The sequence below is a fragment of the Phodopus roborovskii genome, unplaced genomic scaffold (genome assembly GCF_943737965.1).
Source record: "Phodopus roborovskii unplaced genomic scaffold, PHOROB, whole genome shotgun sequence".
NCBI classification, from domain to species: domain Eukaryota; kingdom Metazoa; phylum Chordata; class Mammalia; order Rodentia; family Cricetidae; genus Phodopus; species Phodopus roborovskii.
Window position 1 is genome coordinate 772,103 of NW_026126598.1, and position 16,388 is coordinate 788,490.

At 48.2% G+C, this 16,388-nt stretch overlaps 1 protein-coding gene across 1 annotated transcript; it reads left to right on the forward strand.

Annotated features, from left to right (window-relative positions):
• The first annotated feature begins 1,563 nt into the window (after nucleotides 1-1,563).
• Ddx55 (DEAD-box helicase 55) lies at nucleotides 1,564-16,387 on the forward strand. Its single transcript, XM_051205074.1, has 14 exons — nucleotides 1,564-1,718; nucleotides 2,909-2,959; nucleotides 3,041-3,127; nucleotides 4,960-5,051; nucleotides 5,165-5,227; nucleotides 6,499-6,648; nucleotides 7,720-7,909; nucleotides 9,585-9,667; nucleotides 11,647-11,778; nucleotides 13,174-13,266; nucleotides 14,346-14,460; nucleotides 14,784-14,952; nucleotides 15,460-15,752; nucleotides 16,011-16,387. The coding sequence occupies exons 1-14, from the start codon at nucleotides 1,611-1,613 to the stop codon at nucleotides 16,185-16,187; spliced, it is 1,803 nt and encodes a 600-aa protein (XP_051061031.1). The 5' UTR covers nucleotides 1,564-1,610; the 3' UTR covers nucleotides 16,188-16,387.
• Nucleotide 16,388: the final 1 nt, after the last annotated feature.

Sequence of the window (16,388 nt, forward strand, 5' to 3'; positions counted from 1 at the left end):
ATTTGAAGGCAGCTTGGTCTACATATGAGTTCCAGGACAGCCAGGGTTACATAGATCCTGTCTCAAAAGACAAAAACTCTCACCAAAACCATGAAAAGTTTGCATTTTATCCTGTGTGGTTTCTTTGGGTCAGTGTTAAAAATCTTCTGGGTAGAGAAAGTCACATTTGATTTTTACTTAACCACATAGTTTATGGATATAGGGAAATAAGATGGTGGGAGATGGCGTTGTCCAAGGCTTGTAGAGAAGGAAGGTGGAGCCAGAGCCAGCTATCCTGCAGAGATTCTTCCCTTCTCAGGAACTGGCCAGTTATCAAGTACTGTGTCCTGTAAAGACTGGCCTGCTGCCAAGCTCTGTACACAATCTGTCCTATAGATAGATGCCTCATAGTCGCCATTACCTTTCCTACAATTATTAAATAAACAGACTTGGAAAATACTTTAAGCTCAGCAAAGCAGTAAGTAGAGTGGGGTAAAAAAAAAATAGCCCAGTGATTGCTTGCTCACTTTAACAGATTGCCAGTCCCCAGATTTCACTCTGTGGTAGTTGCAGAAGTTTTTTTGAGGATGCGATGTGGTCCTTGTTCATTCGTGCCACAGTTTGGCATCTATATGCAACGTTTCGCAACGCTGGTGACAAAACGAGATCCCACCGTTGATTTGCTTTGAGGACTGAATCTACAAAATGCACACGTTAAAAGTCTGTGTAGGGGAGTCGGCACGGCTGTCCCAGCGCCATGTCGGGTTCCTCCAGCGTCTCCACCATGAAGAAGGTGGTTCAGCAGCTCCGGCGTGAAGGTTTCCCAGGCAGCTGCAGACTTGAAACAGTTCTGCTGCAAAATGCTCAACACGACCCTCTGCTGACCGGAGTGTCTTCAAGTACAAACCCTTTCAGACCCCAGAAAGTCTGCTCCTTGTAGTCAAATATCTTAAGGTTTCTCACTTTTCATGAACCAGTGACTAAATCTGGAGTCTGTACAAAAGCTCTGTAACACGTGCCATGATACACAATCTTCTACTTGTCAGTTCTTAACATCTACCTCTCTGAATTTTCATGGATTTCTGTTTCACAAGGTTGAACTATTTTATATACACTGGCTGTAGCATACAATTAAAAAAAAAAGTGTGTAGGGGGAAAGCAAACAGGCGTTCTGCTAATCAGAGAGTGGTCGCTGAAGTGACTTCTCCGAAGGCTTAAGAGCGTCAGGAAGAGAGCTGTAAACAGCTGGAGGCTGTTCTGCAGGTGAGCCGCTCTCTGCTTGTTTAAAGGCTCGACTGGCTGAACGACTGTTTTTGTCTAGCGCCCTCACTTGGTCGGAAGTCCTGAGCGTCAAGCCTCTTACATGCGCACCGGCAGGGGGATTCCAGCATCCTTTCGTGTCTTCATTGGGGACCCAGCCGGGCTCCTCCCTATCACTTCATCACCCCGCCTCCCTCATCCTTCGGGCTGCGGTGGCCTCTTCCTTGCGTCTTCTGCCCGCCCTCCGGAACGTTGTCGCTGACATGCAGTTTTCCGCCGGGCAATGGACCAGCCGGAAGCGGAAGTGCTCTTCTGGTGGTACCTTGTTCGCGTTCCGAGTGGCCGCAATAGTGGTAGCCGGGGTACGCGCCATGGAACATGTGACCGAGGGTTCCTGGGAGTCGCTGCAGGTGCCGCTGCATCCTGGGGTGCTAGTCGCGCTGCGCGAGTTGGGCTTTCCTCACATGACCCCGGTGCAGGTATCGGACCGGTGGGGAAGCGAGGCTGAGCGGTCAGCCGCATGAATGCAGCCTCGGGGATCAGGGAGGGCCTAGGGGTAGTGTCATACGTGTTGACGATACCTACTCCGGGTCTTAGCTTCCTGCCTGCTCTGGCGGCTTCGGACAGTGGCTCAATCTATGCCTTTTCCGTCTTAAGTGATGACAATCACTTTCTTCATAGCACTGTGCAGATTAAATAAGTCCAGGTGGGCTCCCAGTGACTGTTGCCTGTTGTTATTCGGGGAAAGAGAATCTCCCTGGCCCACTTTATCAAAAACCGCAAACCATTTATTAAGGACCTGGTATGCATCTGGGTCTCATCTAGGCTCTGGGAACTTGGCAGTCTTGATACCTACTCGTGTTAGAAAGAGCAGGTGTTAGAAAAAGAACCAGAGGGACAAGGTAGCTTTTCTCGTGCTGTGTGTTACGAAGGAGCTGAAATAGACTAGTGTGGTCAGTGAGGAAGCAGGGAGGGGCTGCCTTGAGATAACTGGGGGAAGGCAATTGCCACACAGAGAAATACCAGTCCAAATGTGCTGGCAAATCCGCTGCTTCCAGGGACTGGAGAGGCGGGTCGCTGGTTGAGAGCAGATACTGCTCTACAGAGGACCAGGGTTGAGTTCCCATCGCCCACATTGGATGGATGGCTCATCACTGCATATAACCTCAGCTCCAGGAGATCCAACACTCTTTCCTTGCCTTCCTGTATACCTCCATGCATGCAGTGTACAGACAAGGAGGTATATACATATAAATAAGAATACATTTTAAATGTCCCATGCTGCTGGCCCTTTCGTAGTTCAAGAAGGAACAATGGGAGTGTCAGGACTTGAAGTCACGAGTCTTGTCACACTTGTCCTTGTAGATAACACACAGTGGTTAGTTTTGAGACAAGATTTTTGCTACATTGCCTTGGTTGATCTTGAACTCACAGAGATCTGCTTGCTCCTCTCTCCTGAGTATTGGGATTAAAGGCATGTGCCACCATACATTGCTACAACTTGTCACATTTAATTCAATCCTTTGTGGTGACTGTTTACTCAGGATCCTCATGGGATGTGGGATGGGGTCCATTTTGACCTTAGTCACCCCCTGTGCTCCTAGGACTTGGGTCTCTGTTGTTTAGTTGGGGTATTACTTAAACAGTCTTTTGTAATATCTCCCTGCAGTCTGCCACAATCCCTCTGTTCATGAAAAACAAAGATGTCGCTGCAGAAGCTGTGAGTATCTCATGCAATAAAGTCTGTCCCTTGTTCTCCTAGCCAAGCAGAAAGCAAGTCAAAAGCTTTGTCTCTTTGCAGGTGACAGGTAGTGGAAAAACCCTGGCTTTTGTCATCCCCATTGTGGAAATTCTTCTGAGAAGGGGAGAGAAGTTAAAGAAGAGGCAGGTGAGGAGGGCTGGCTGATTGTCATGGAGGCAGGAGGGTTCGGGCCTGAGGAAGAAGCTGGAGAAATCTAACGAGCCCTGTTTGGTATCTGAGGAGTCTGTTTTTTAATTTTCTTGCTTGTTAAACCAAAGTCAATGTTGGGTTGCTCTGACAATTCTGGCTTGCTCTCATGACACTGGGGTACTTTCTTGGTCACTTGTGGATATGGGTAGAAATGCCATTTCAGCTTTCATACTGTTGGCAGGTATCCTGGTGGAGTGAGCTGTTTAGTCTTAGCTGAGGACCCAATCCAGGACTTTGTGTTTACTAGGCAAGCGATCTCCCATTGAACTAATCCCTAACCCTTCTTTTTTTTTTTTTTTTTTTTTTTTTTTGTTTTCTGTGGCTTTTGTTGGTGATTTTGTTATTTAAAATATCCCCAGTGGGGGCTGGAGAGATGGCTTATTGAACAAGAGTACTTGTTGCTCTTGCAGAAGACCTGGATTTGGTTCCCAGAATCTACAGGGGGGTTTACAACCTCTGTACCTCTAATTATAAGGGATTTGGCGCCCTCTTCTGGCTTGGGATGCATGGGCTGTATGTCCATGCTTGCAGACAAAACACTCAGGCTCATAAAAAGCTTCCAGCTTTGGCTGGGGAAGTGTTGGCTGCCTTTAATCCCAGCCCTGGGAGGCAGAGGCAGGTGAATCTCTGTTAGCATAAAACTTCTTTAAGAAATGTGAGGAATAAACAGGCAGAGGGAAATGGAACCCACCTATCTTTGGTTACCCAGTGAGGGAATTAATTCCTTTCCTATTGCTGTGATAAAGTGCATGGCCAAGGCAACATACAGAAGGACGGGTTTATTCTGGGCTTACAGTTCCAGAGCGATGAGTCCAGGGCCATCACAGTGGGGAAGCTTGACAGTGGGCAAGCGTGGAGACTGTAGCTTGACAGTGGCTTCCTCCATGAAGGCCACACCTCCTAAAACTACCTAAACAGTGTCACCAACTGGGGACCAAATGGTCAAATGCCTGAGACTATGGAACTACCTACCACCCGTCTCAAATACATAAATAAGCAAATGCCCCTGGTACAGTGTGAGGTGTTGTCTGTGTCCCTTTGTGTGCCAGGCACATGTTAGTACATGCAGAGAAAATCTGTCATAGATGCTACTTCATTCAGGCCTGAGTTTCAGTGCTGCTGCTAGCCATGGACTCACAGTAAGGCATGACAGATGACACCAGGCTTTCATGTGTTACCCACTTGTTTTATTTATTTACTGTTGAGACAGTTTCTTTGTGTAGCCTCAACTGTCCTGGAACTCACTCTGTAGACCTCCTGGCCTTGACCTCACAGAGATCCGCCTGCCTCTACCTTCTAAGTGCTGGCATGAAACACGTGTGCCAACACTGCCCTGCTAAATTTTTAATTTAATTCATTTACTTTTATGTGTGTGGGCATTTTGCCTTATTGTATGTCCATGTATCACCTGTGTGCCTGGTGCCCACAGAGGCCATCAGGTATTCTGGAACTGGAGTTACAGGTGGTTGTGAGTGCCATGTGGGTGGGGTGGGAATTGAACCTAAGTACTTTGGAGAGTGGCCCTTAACTGATGAGCCATCTCTGAGCCCTGGGTTTTTTTTTTTTTTTGTTTTTTGTTTTTGTGATGCTGGGCCTTGTTCATGGTAGATAAGCACTCTTCACAGTCTGTGATGTGGTGATACTTGATGTGGCCTGAGGCTGCTGAAAAATCTCACAAACTGTCTGAGGATGGAAGGTACGGGACTAATGTGATCCCACCCGGAACTTATGTCCTGCTGACCCTGTGGTTTCTCCCTCCACGTGAGTAGGTGGGAGCCATCATCATCACCCCCACTCGGGAACTGGCCATTCAGATTGATGAGGTCCTGTCACACTTCACGAAGCACTTCCCACAGTTCAGGTGATTAGGAGCAGGGCCATTGAGATGGCACCTGAGGTGATGGGTGTGGGGAAGCCCTATTGGCCTGTGTTGTTATTTTGCCTGACTTGCTCAAAGTTTATTTCTTGCTCCAGCCAGATTTTGTGGATCGGAGGCCGGAACCCCGGGGAAGATGTGGAGAGGTTCAAGCAGCATGGGTGAGCCTGGCAGTCCCGTCCCTGTCTGTGGGCTCTTGGCACTGTACTGAGGGCATTGGGCCCCTAGGAAGTGCCTTGTGTCCCCTGCCCGTTCCTGGTTTCCTTAACCTTGTGAACACTTCATATGCTCTGGTTGTCTTGGGAGTCAGGGCAGGTGTGTAAACAACCTGGGTGTAAATGCCTGGTGCCCGTAGTACTCATCTGTTGTTGAGCATTGCCTGGCAAGACTGGGCTCCTTGCTGACAGCTTGTGAAGATTTTAGATGGTGGAATTCCAGATGTGTGTATCTTCAGTTGTTTGTTTTTGTTTTTGCAAGACAGGGTTTCTCTGTATAACAGTCCTAGCTGTCCTAGAACTCACTTTGTAGACTAGGGTAGTCTCGAACTTGCTGAGATCCACCTGCCTCTGCCTCCCAAGTGCTGGGATCAAAGGTGTGCGTTGTCACTGCCCGGCCCAGATTTTTTTTTTTAAAGTTTGTTTATTTGTTTTATGTATATAAATGTTCTAGCTGCATGTACAACTTAATGCCAGAAGAGGGCATCAGGTCCCACTATAGATGGTTGTGAGCCATCATACGGTTGCTGGGAAGAGCAGCCAGTGTTCTTAACTGCTGAGCCATCTCTCCAGCCCCATGTCTTCAGATTTTTTTAAAGCAGTTGCTTGTAGTCTACAATCGTGTAGAAACATGTTATAGGTAGCCAGTATGTAGGGCCATATGTGGCTCTCAGACCGTTGGTCTGTCTCTCTCCCCTCCCTTCCCATCCTCTTCCCTCCCCTTCTTTCCTCTCCTCCCCTGCCCGCCCCCTTCTCTCTTTTCTCCTCTCTCCTCTTTTCCTCTCAGTATCCCTCCCTCTTTCTTCTTGCTGGGGTTTGAACCCTGGGTGTCATGCATACCAGACAAGTACTGTGCCACAGAGCTACACTTACCCCAGTCTGTTTGCCCCCTACAGTTGTTTTCTGTTGCTTAAGGTCAAAGGTTGGCCTGTGTTGTGTAGGCTGTGTAGCATCATTTTGCACTTTCTCTGCTGCAGTAGAGAAAGATGGCAGAGATAGCATACAGTAGGAATAAAGAGTATGGCCATGTGCCAGCAACATGCTTACTAACACAGGTGGCCAGCGTGGCTAGTGGGCTGCAACTTGCCCACTCTGCCAGAATCATGGCCTGTAGCCAGATCCTGCTCTCTCATTATTCTCCCTGGGATGTAGATGGACTTGCCTGGTGGGGACTGGGTATCCGGAGCACACGGTAAATGGGAACTTTCTTTCCAAAGTGGGAACATCATTGTGGCAACCCCAGGCCGCTTGGAAGACATGTTCCGGAGGAAGGCTGAGGGTCTGGACCTAGCCAGCTGTGTGAAGAGCTTGGATGTCCTGGTGCTGGATGAGGCAGACAGACTTCTTGACATGGGCTTTGAGGCAAGGTATTAGAATGTGGGCTTCCCCGAGCTGGGTGGACCTGGTGGAGAGGGCAGAGGGACCTCTGCATTGCCACACAGCCAGGGATCAGTGCTGTCATCTGCATAGCCTTTCAAACCTCGGGTGGCTCGACCCTTCATGTCCTGCCACGCACCTTAATCCCAGTTCTTGTTAAAGTTTGAGATAAAGTCTTACTCTGTAGCCCAGTCTGGCTTTGAACTCAGAATCCTCCTGTTTCTGAGTCCTGCATGTCAGCAGTACAGATGTGGGCCACAATGCCTGACTAGTTCTAGTTTTTGTTTTCCTGAAGCAGGGTTTCTCTGTAGGTTTGGAGACTGTCCTGGAACTTTCTTTGAATACCAGGCTGACCTCAAACTCACAGAGATCCACCTACCTCTGCCTCCTGAGTGCTGGGATTAAAGGTGTGCACCACCACTGCCTGGCCATTTTTTTCTGTTTTTGATTTTATGTTTTTGTTCACGGTTTCTCTCATTTGTTTATGTTGTGTAATAAACAGGTTTTTGGGTATGATTCTCGTTTGTAGTTTGTCGTGTAGTTTATGCCAATTATTATATGGCTGTATTGGAGAGAACAGGAAGTATAATGTTTTTATCTTCCAGTCGTGTGACTCCTAAATATTGTGAAGGTTTCTCTGTCTTTTTCTCAAGGAGCTAATTTTTACCGCACTCCAAGCCCAGGGGCCTCCTGCATGTGTGTCCATCACTATATGTGTGTCCATTATCACTGTCCGAATGATATCCCTAGCCATCTGGTCTTTTTGTTGTGTTTTTTTTTTTTTTGAGATAGAATTTCTCTGTGTAGTCCTGGCTGTCCTGGAACTCACCTTGTAGACCAGGCTGGCCTCCATGCCCAGCTGTCATTTGGTCTTTTAATATTTGATTTGATTTGTTTTGTGTAGGCTCTCACTCTGAAGCCCAGGCTTTTCTAGAACTCAGCTATGTAGCCTGGGTTGGCTTTGGATGCTGCAGTCAGCCTTCTTGCCTCAGCCTCCCTCTGTACCTAGCTCCTCTGTTCTTTTTAATTCGTGTGTACATGGGCATGCACTCTGTTCTCAGCCTAAACACAATCCTGGAGTTTTTGCCAAAGCAGAGGAGAACAGGCCTTTTCTCAGCCACGCAGACACAGGAAGTGGAGAACTTGGTGAGAGCGGGCCTCCGGAACCCTGTCCGAATCTCCGTGAAGGAAAAGGGAGTGGCAGCCAGCAGCACCCAGAAGACACCATCCCGCCTGGAGAACCACTACATGGTAAGAGCGGTCTGCTGCGTTGTCCTGACGTGCAGTCATAATGGTGGGAGCTGGGGATGTGCTCAAGACCCACTAGGAGAGTAAATGTTTCTTTTCAGCAGATTTAAAGTGCATTAGGAGACAGCTAGAATAAGCATTCAAATGATAACTGCCTGTTAAATGCATGGCTAAATTAATGGAAGCATAAATACATTTTTCTTATTATTATTCTTTTGGTGTTTTGAGACAGGGTCTCTATTATGTAGCTCTGAATGTTCTGGAACTCTCTGTGTAGACCAGGTTGGCCTCAGGCTCTCAAAAGTCCTCCTGCCTCTGTCTTAAGAGTGCTAGGATTAAAAACATGCACCACCATGCCCGGCATAAATGTATTTTTAAATACTAAGCTGGGCAGTGGTGGCACACACCTTTAATCCTAGCACTGGGGAGGCAGAGACAGGCAGATCTATGTGAGTTTAAGACCAACCTGGTCTATAGCACGAGAACTTTTTGTTTTGCTTTTGTTTTTCAAGACAGGGTTTCTCTGTATAGCATTGGCTGTTCTGGAACTTACTCTGTAGAGCAGGCTGATCTTGAATTCACAGAGATCCTCCTGCCTCTGCCTCTCAAACTCTGGGGTTAAAGACATGTGCTAGGACTGTCTTGCTAAGAACTTTTTTTTCAAGTAACTTATTTTTATTTTATGTGCATTGGTGTTTTACCTGCATGTATGTGAGTGTGAGGGTGTTAGATCTTGAGAGTTACAGACAGTTGTTAGGTGCCATGTGGGTGCTGGGAATTAACTCCTTATCCTCTGTCTCCCTCACAAGTCCTGGGATTGCGAACCTTGAGCTACTGTGCCCCATGAGACACACTTGTAACCTGCAGTGTTACCTTTGCTAAAATCCAGGAAAATGCATTCACTGGGACTGAATGTTTCTGTTTGGAGCCTGGATGGAGCACTTGACTGGCAAGGGGGTGGAGCCTGTCTCCATGGCAGTGCAGGTCCTCATGAATACTCATTTCTGGAAAGCTGTGCTTACCTTAGTTTGGCAGTTTGGGAACTTGGCCTCAGATTCAAGCTTGGAGGTCATGAGTGTCCTCGTTTTCCCTGGGACCCACTGATGCCTTATACAGCAGTGCTTTCCAGTTACACAGTTTTGTGACTTAAGCTGGACACTGGCAGTGCACGTGATCAAATTTCTCTGAGAGAGGCTGGCTGACAGATGTCTATCTTGTTCTCTCAGAGGTGGGCAGGCTGACGGATGTCTGTCTTGTTCTCTGTGAGCTGGGCAGACTGACATTGGCTCAGTGGGAGAAGGCACTTTCACGTGACAACCTGATTTCAGCGTGGGTACAACATGGCAGATGGAGAACCCACTCCTGCCAGCTGCCCTCTTGACCTCTGTGCATGTGTACCCTCTAAATAAATAAGTCAGTATATTGAAATTAATACATGAAGGCTGTGCTGGGGGTGATGGTGCACACAAGTAACCCTGGTCCTCAAGAGATGGAGGCAGGAGGACCAGGACTTCAAGGCCACAAGGCCGCTCTTTGCTACAAGAGTTTGAGGTCAGTTTGGGCTGTGTGAGACCTTGTCGCCCCCCCCCCCCCCACACACACACATACAAAAAAGGAACTGAAAACAGTTCTAGGATTACCTTTGCAAATATGTGATTTCCCCCCCCCCCTCCTGTAGATATGTAAGGCAGATGAGAAATTCAATCAGCTGGTCCATTTCCTCCGGAACCATCAGCAGGAGAAGCACCTGGTCTTCTTCAGGTAGTCTTTGGGTGGAGTTTGGGAGGGCGGGGAACACAGTTCGGGGGAGACTTTTGGGCTGTGCACGGCTGGTGACTGGACCCCGCTTCTGTGGATCCCCTACAGTGAAATCCAGATGCAGCAGACCCTGCCTTTGCTGTAGGGCGCAGCAGTGTCAGGGTGGGTGTCTCTGCACCTGTCTCCACCTTGCTCATCTTGAGAGTCACCTTGGAGCCTCCAGATGGCCACTGTCTGTATGGTCTTGTCACATCTCCACTGAGGCAGAGAGAATGAGAACGAGGAAGAAGGCAATGCTCCTGCCTCCACCCCTTTCATTCAGACTGCTCTGCCTGAGCTGATGCTGCTCTGAGAAGCAGGGTCAAAGGGATGGTTGGAGCAGCTTGCCCAGCCACCGAGAGTCCTATTATCAAAAGACAGGATAGGAACGTGTGCCTTTTTTTTTTTTTTTTTTTTTTTTTTTTGGGTAGACTTGGTTTTATTGTTTGTTTGTTTTATTTTAGACAGAGATTTATTGGCTAGCCTGGAACTAGTTATTTCAACCAGGCTGGTCTCAAACACTGAGATCCACTTGTTTCTGCCTCCCTGGTGCTGGGATGAAAGGTGTGTGCCAACATGCCCAGCGTGACTTGGCTTTTCCTTCTCTCCTTCCATCTGTTTTGACATTTTTTTTTTTTTTTTTTTGGTCTTTCGAGTCAGGGTTTCTCTGTATTGCTTTGGAGCCTGTCCTGGAACTTGCTCTGTAGACCATGCTGGCCTTGAACTCACATAGATTCTCCTGCCTCTGCCTCCAAATGCTGGGATTAAAGGTGTGAGCCACCAAGGCCTGGCCTGTTTTGACTTGTGCAAAAAGGTGTGTCTACAATGAAATGCATCAGAGTGGGTGTCAGGCTTGGTCTCTGCTGTAACCCTCAGCACTCTGGAGGCTAAGCAGAAAGATAGGAAGTTCAAATCCCATCTGCATTACATAGCAACACACTCGCTCTCAAAAGATGAAATGTGTATAGGACACACAAACAGTGAAGGCTGTGCAAAGTGTCATCCCTGTAGGCTGGATGGGTATGTGCTCCTGTGCTTAGTTTGTCTGGATGCTGCCTGACATTGATATCAGAACCTGTGAGATTGTGACCCATGGTGACAGTGAAGAGCCCGCTAACAGCCTGAGCCCAGCTGGAGGTGCTAAAAGAGCAGCTTCAGAGGAAATGTGCAGCCTGCCGTCCTGCGAGGCGGGTGGTGGCCAGTTGTGTGTCAGGACTTTCTCTGGGTGTGCCACTTGCTTGTGCTGCCAAAGGACATTGAACCATCCTAGGACAAAAGTGAGTGTGGCAGCTCAAGCCTGCAATCCCAGCACTCCAGAGGCTGAGGCAGGAGGCTGAATAGTCTGAGGCTAGCCTGGACTGTATAGTTCAAGTCCAGCCTGAGCTGTATAGTCAGTCTACATGTCCAAAAATGGGGTGGGTATTTGGAGTGATGTTTTAGAAGATTGCCATGAATAGGTTAATGATTGATAGAGTAGAGTAACCTGCCTCGAGAGAAGGGAAGAGGTCCTGGCTGTGGTTCATGGGCTGTCTCCATGGGACGTGTCTCCTTTTGGGTGGCCCTGCTACTGCCTGCTTTTGTCTGTGGGTAACTTGGTTCCAAGCCCCAGATCCCTGGGGTCAAGGATCTGCTCAGTCAAGGCGTGCCTGGCTGAGCTTTGGGAACGGTACTGACCTGAGACGGTGAGACTGCTGTGAAATGTCAGCCTGCTTTCTGTTTCTGTCTAAGCTGTTCTTGTTCTGATGGCAGCATTGCCGGGCCATTGTTAGACAGCAGGACCCATGTCAGGGTTTGAATGCAAGGATGGAAAGGGGGAGGAGTGAGGAGTTGCCTGGCAGGTCTGCCATCCTGAGAGGGTTTCTGATCTACATCTGTCCCTCAGCATCCTCCAGCTTTGGGACCCAGGTGGCCACTGACTGAGTGCTTTTCTGTTTCCTGCACAGCACATGTGCGTGTGTGGAATACTATGGAAAGGCCCTGGAGGCGCTGTTGAAGAGAGTGAGGATCCTGTGCATCCACGGGAAGATGAAATACAAGCGCAATAAGATCTTCATGGAGTTCCGCAAGCTGCAGAGGTGAGTGGGGGTGGTTTTCCTCAGTGGCAGCAGATCACCAATTACTGGACTCCTCAGGCCCTGCCTGTACTTGCCCCTTCCTCCTCTGTCATCCTGGAGCCCCTTTGGCTACACCCAGTTACTAATTTTTGAAGGCACCAAGAGCCTGGCTTGGACTCTTACTCTATACACTGAGCCCGGGGCATTTGCTTAGTTACTGGATTTCCCTCCACCATCACAGGCCTGCGTAGTCAGGAACCTCATGTATGTTCACTGCCGGATCTCCCAGGGCTTGGCACAGTGGAGGTTTGGGGAACTACTTGCCCCTGGGTGAACAAGAGCAAACACAGTGCCTTAGCCTTGATGGGACAGATCTTGCTGTGGGCTGTAGGGTGCTGGCTACACAGAGGGAACATGAGGTGTCCTCTGTTTTTCCTAAGCATTGCATGGTTCCATTCAAGCAGCTGCAAGGGCACAGTGGTACCCTACTGTTGTCCCCAGTCACAGGGTAAAGATGGTACTTGCTTTCTAGTGGCTGCTGAGGGCTGGCTCCCTACAGTTTTATTTCTCAAGTGGAAACACATGACTTAAAAAATATTTAAATCAGGGGTGAGAGATGGCTCAGTGGTTAAGAGCATTGGCTGCTCTTCCAATGGACCTGGCTGGGTTCGGTTCCCAGCACCGACGTGGCAGCTCACAACTGTGTGTACCTCCAAGATCTGACACCGTCACACAGACATAAATGCAGGCAAAAACCAATGCACCCACAATAAAAATAAAAATAAAGCCAGCTGAGGCAGTGCATGCCTGTAACCCCAGCACTTGGGAGATTGAGACAGGAATGAAGTTCAAGGCTACCCTGGACTATAGGGATGCCAGAGTGCCTTGTCTCAAAAGCATCAGACAGTCTGGGTTTGGCTCAGTGGTTGGTAGTGCACTCCTTAGCATGCAGAGGCCCAGGACTCCAACCCTAGTACTGGGTAGAAAGAATCATTGTGTTCTCTCTCCCACTCGTGTGTGTGTGTGTGTGTGTGTGTGTGTGTGTGTGTGTGTGTGTGTGTTCATGTCCATGGCGCACACATCTAGTTTTTATTATTGATTATGTTTGTAGATTTATGCATGTGAGTGCAGGTGCCCTTAGATCCCAGAAGAGAACATCAGATCCCCCGGGAGTTAACAGTGGTTGTAAGCGAGCTGCCTGTCCTGGGTGCTGAGCCATCTCTGCAGCCTCCTCCACTCCCTGCTCTTGTTGGGAAGGTTGTATGAGGAAGAAAAAGAAATCAAAGTATTACATTAAAGAAAACAGCTGTTTCTGTGAGAGACTCCTGAGCCTTGTGCTCTTGTCACTGGGGTCGGTGGCACCGCGGGTGATGGAAAGGGGATGACCCTGCTCACACGCTGCTTTCTCATTCCTAGTGGGATCTTGGTGTGCACTGACGTGATGGCCCGGGGGATTGATATTCCCGAAGTAAACTGGGTGTTACAGTACGACCCTCCCAGCAATGCCAGGTATGTGAGGTTCTGTTCCTCTGTGTAGGGATTGAGCCGGGTAAGTTATGAACCTGGAGGAAGGTGAGTGTGCACTGAAATATTAAACATTTTGATTTGTTTTTTTGAGACAAGAGTCTCATGTAGCCAGGGTTGGTCTTGGACTTCTGTTTGTCCTGCCTTCACCTCTTAAGTGCTGGGGTTGCGGGCATGTGTTACCACATCTGGCTTAAAGTTTTGAAATTGAAGCACTCTACCATTTGGATTATAGCCTAGCTCCTGAAACATTACATTCCAGAAGTAGGCAAGTGGCCATAGAGTTTTTGATATGTTAATACTGGTGTGTTGTTCTAGCAATCATGTTCAGTTAATAGCCTGCGCTACTGAGTTGAGACTCTGTCAACAGAATGGTGTGTGTAGAGGGATAAGTAAGGAGAAGAAAACTCCACTAGTTAAAGTTCATGCAAAAGTGCAAAGTACAGTATATTGAAAAGAGCAACAATTACTCCAAATAAACTACATATCTCTCTGAAACTGAGTGGACACTCCTTATACTTATTTATTTTTGGGTTTTCTTTCTTTCCTTTTTTTCCGAGTCAGGGCTTTTCTGTATTGGTTTGGAACCTGTCCTGGAACTAGCTCTGTAGACCAGGCTGGTCTTGAACTCACAGAGATCCGCCTGCCTCTGCCTCCTAAGTGCTGGAATCAAAGGCATGCACCGCCACCGCCCGCTCTCCTCACTCACGTCTAAATGTCCGAGTTGCAGTCAAATCCCAAGTGATGCATTTTCCAACATCTGTCCTTCCAGGGCACTTTCTCTTTATGCTTTTTCTTCAGTTTTCCCTTGTGACCCTGCTGTGTGACCTGAGGCAGCCCAGCTTTGGCCAGGTGTCTTAGGTCAGTAGACTGTCCGTCACAGTCCTGTCTGCAGCGACTACTACTTTGCAGCTCTTCTATGCTCACTGGCTGGTCGTCAAGTCAGCCCTGAGCTGTGGGGCCTGGTGGCTCTATACAGCACGAGGTAGCGCAACAGCTGCATGGCAGGAGTCTGACTGTGCTCACGGTCACCCCTGGGGTATTGTCCCATTCTGTTCCCCTAGTGCCTTTGTGCATCGATGTGGACGTACAGCCCGAATTGGCCATGGTGGCAGCGCTCTGGTGTTCCTACTACCGATGGAGGAGGCATACATCAACTTCCTGGCCATCAACCAGAAAGTAAGCAGCACACTGACCTGGTAGCTGGTGGTCAGCATCTGAGATGAGGGCCTGCAGACTCACTGGGCTAGGTTGTGGGGAGGAATTGGCTAGCATCGTGACTTGGGAACACTGCCTTTTGCTGCCCCCATATCTTACCAGTCAAGACTGTTATGTGCAATGTCATTTTCAAACTTAAAAAATTCCAAACTCCTGCTTGACTAAGGAATGTGTTTAGGTTGGCTCTGGCTCTTGGTGCACTATGCTGCCCTTGGTTTATTAGCTCTGGGAGGTACTGGGGTTGGAGGGACTGCAGAGAGGGTGAACTGGTGGTCTCTGTGCAGTGCCCCCTGCAGGAGATGAGCCTCCAGAGAAACACAGCAGACCTTCTGCCGAAGCTCCGGGCCATGGCCATGGCTGACAGGGCAGTGTTCGAGAAGGGCATGAAAGCCTTTGTGTCCTTTGTCCAGGCTTATGCAAAGCATGAGTGCAGCCTCATCTTCAGGCTGAAGGGTAAGTGGGGGCTTCGCCTTCTCTAACAGGTTTCTTTCTTTCTTTCGTTCTTGTTTTGTGGCAGGGTCTTTCGGTAGTCCTGGCTATGTAGATCAGGCTGGCCTCAAACTCAAGAGATTTCACCTCTGCCTACCAAATACTGGGATTAAAGCTGGGTGTGGTGATAGCTGTCTGTCACAGTGTCTGTCATAATCATGTTTCTTAATTCTCTGAGTCTTTGAGTGACAAGGGTTGCTTTGTCTTAATAAAATATGTGGCATGTTAGGGTTAGTGTTCTTTAAATCTTTTGAAGGGAATCCTACCCCCCCCCCAAAAAAAAAAAGAAGTCCTGTATAGGGCTCTGAGTAGAGGCAAAAAAAAAAAAAGTCATTTCCATCTTGAGAAAGTTTTTAAAAAAATTCTAATTAAAGTGAATTTATTATACCATTTAATTAAGAAACATAATGAAGAACCTCTGAGCCCGACTGTGATGTCTTCCAGTGCTGACGCTAAGCTCTTCTCTGTTAGATCTTGACTTTGCCAGCCTTGCTCGAGGGTTTGCCCTGCTGAGGATGCCTAGGATGCCAGAACTGAGGGGGAAGCAGTTTCCAGATTTTGTGCCCACAGACATCGACACTGACACAATTCCATTTAAAGATAAAATTAGAGAAAAACAGAGGCAGAAACTTTTGGAGCAAAAAAGAAAGGAGAGAACAGAAAATGAAGGGAGAAGAAAATTCATTAAAAATAAAGCTTGGTCAAAGCAGAAGGCCAAAAAGGAAAAGAAGAAGAAGATGAATGCAAAGAGGAAAAGAGATGAGGTAACGTGGGATGCTCTTACTCCACCTTAGAATTCTGACATTGCACTGGAAGAAATCTAGTGTGCTATGAGAACAGCAAGGTGGCCTGTGCTTGCTCTCCATGTCCAAGGCCAGCCTGGGCTATGTGGATGCCTCACTCCCCCATTGGTTTTGGGGGCCCGTGGTGTGTTAGCTGACCCTGGAGCTTTTAGGCTCAGCAGGATCAGCGGCTCTCTGGGGCCACACAGCTGACAGTCATTTTACTTCTTCTGTACTCAGGGTTCTGATATCGATGACGAGGACATGGAGGAGCTCCTTAACGATACAAGGCTCTTGAAAAAGTTTAAGAAAGGTAGAATCACAGAGGAAGAATTTGAAAAGAGGCTGCTGACAAGTGCCAAAACAACAGTCCAGCTGACAGACTTAGAGGTCTCAGACTTGGAAGAGGATGGCTGACTTAAGAGCCTCAGGGGAAGGTCATCACACTGCTGGCTCACACTCCTGCCCCTCGGAAGGCTGTTCTGGAAAGCTGTCTGTGCAGACTGGGAGAAGCCAAAGGACTGCACACTCATGAGCACTACAGTCCCACCAGAGTCTCACAGAAGCCTTTTGTTATTTGAGTATAAATAACAGATATCAATATTTATTTTTACTAAT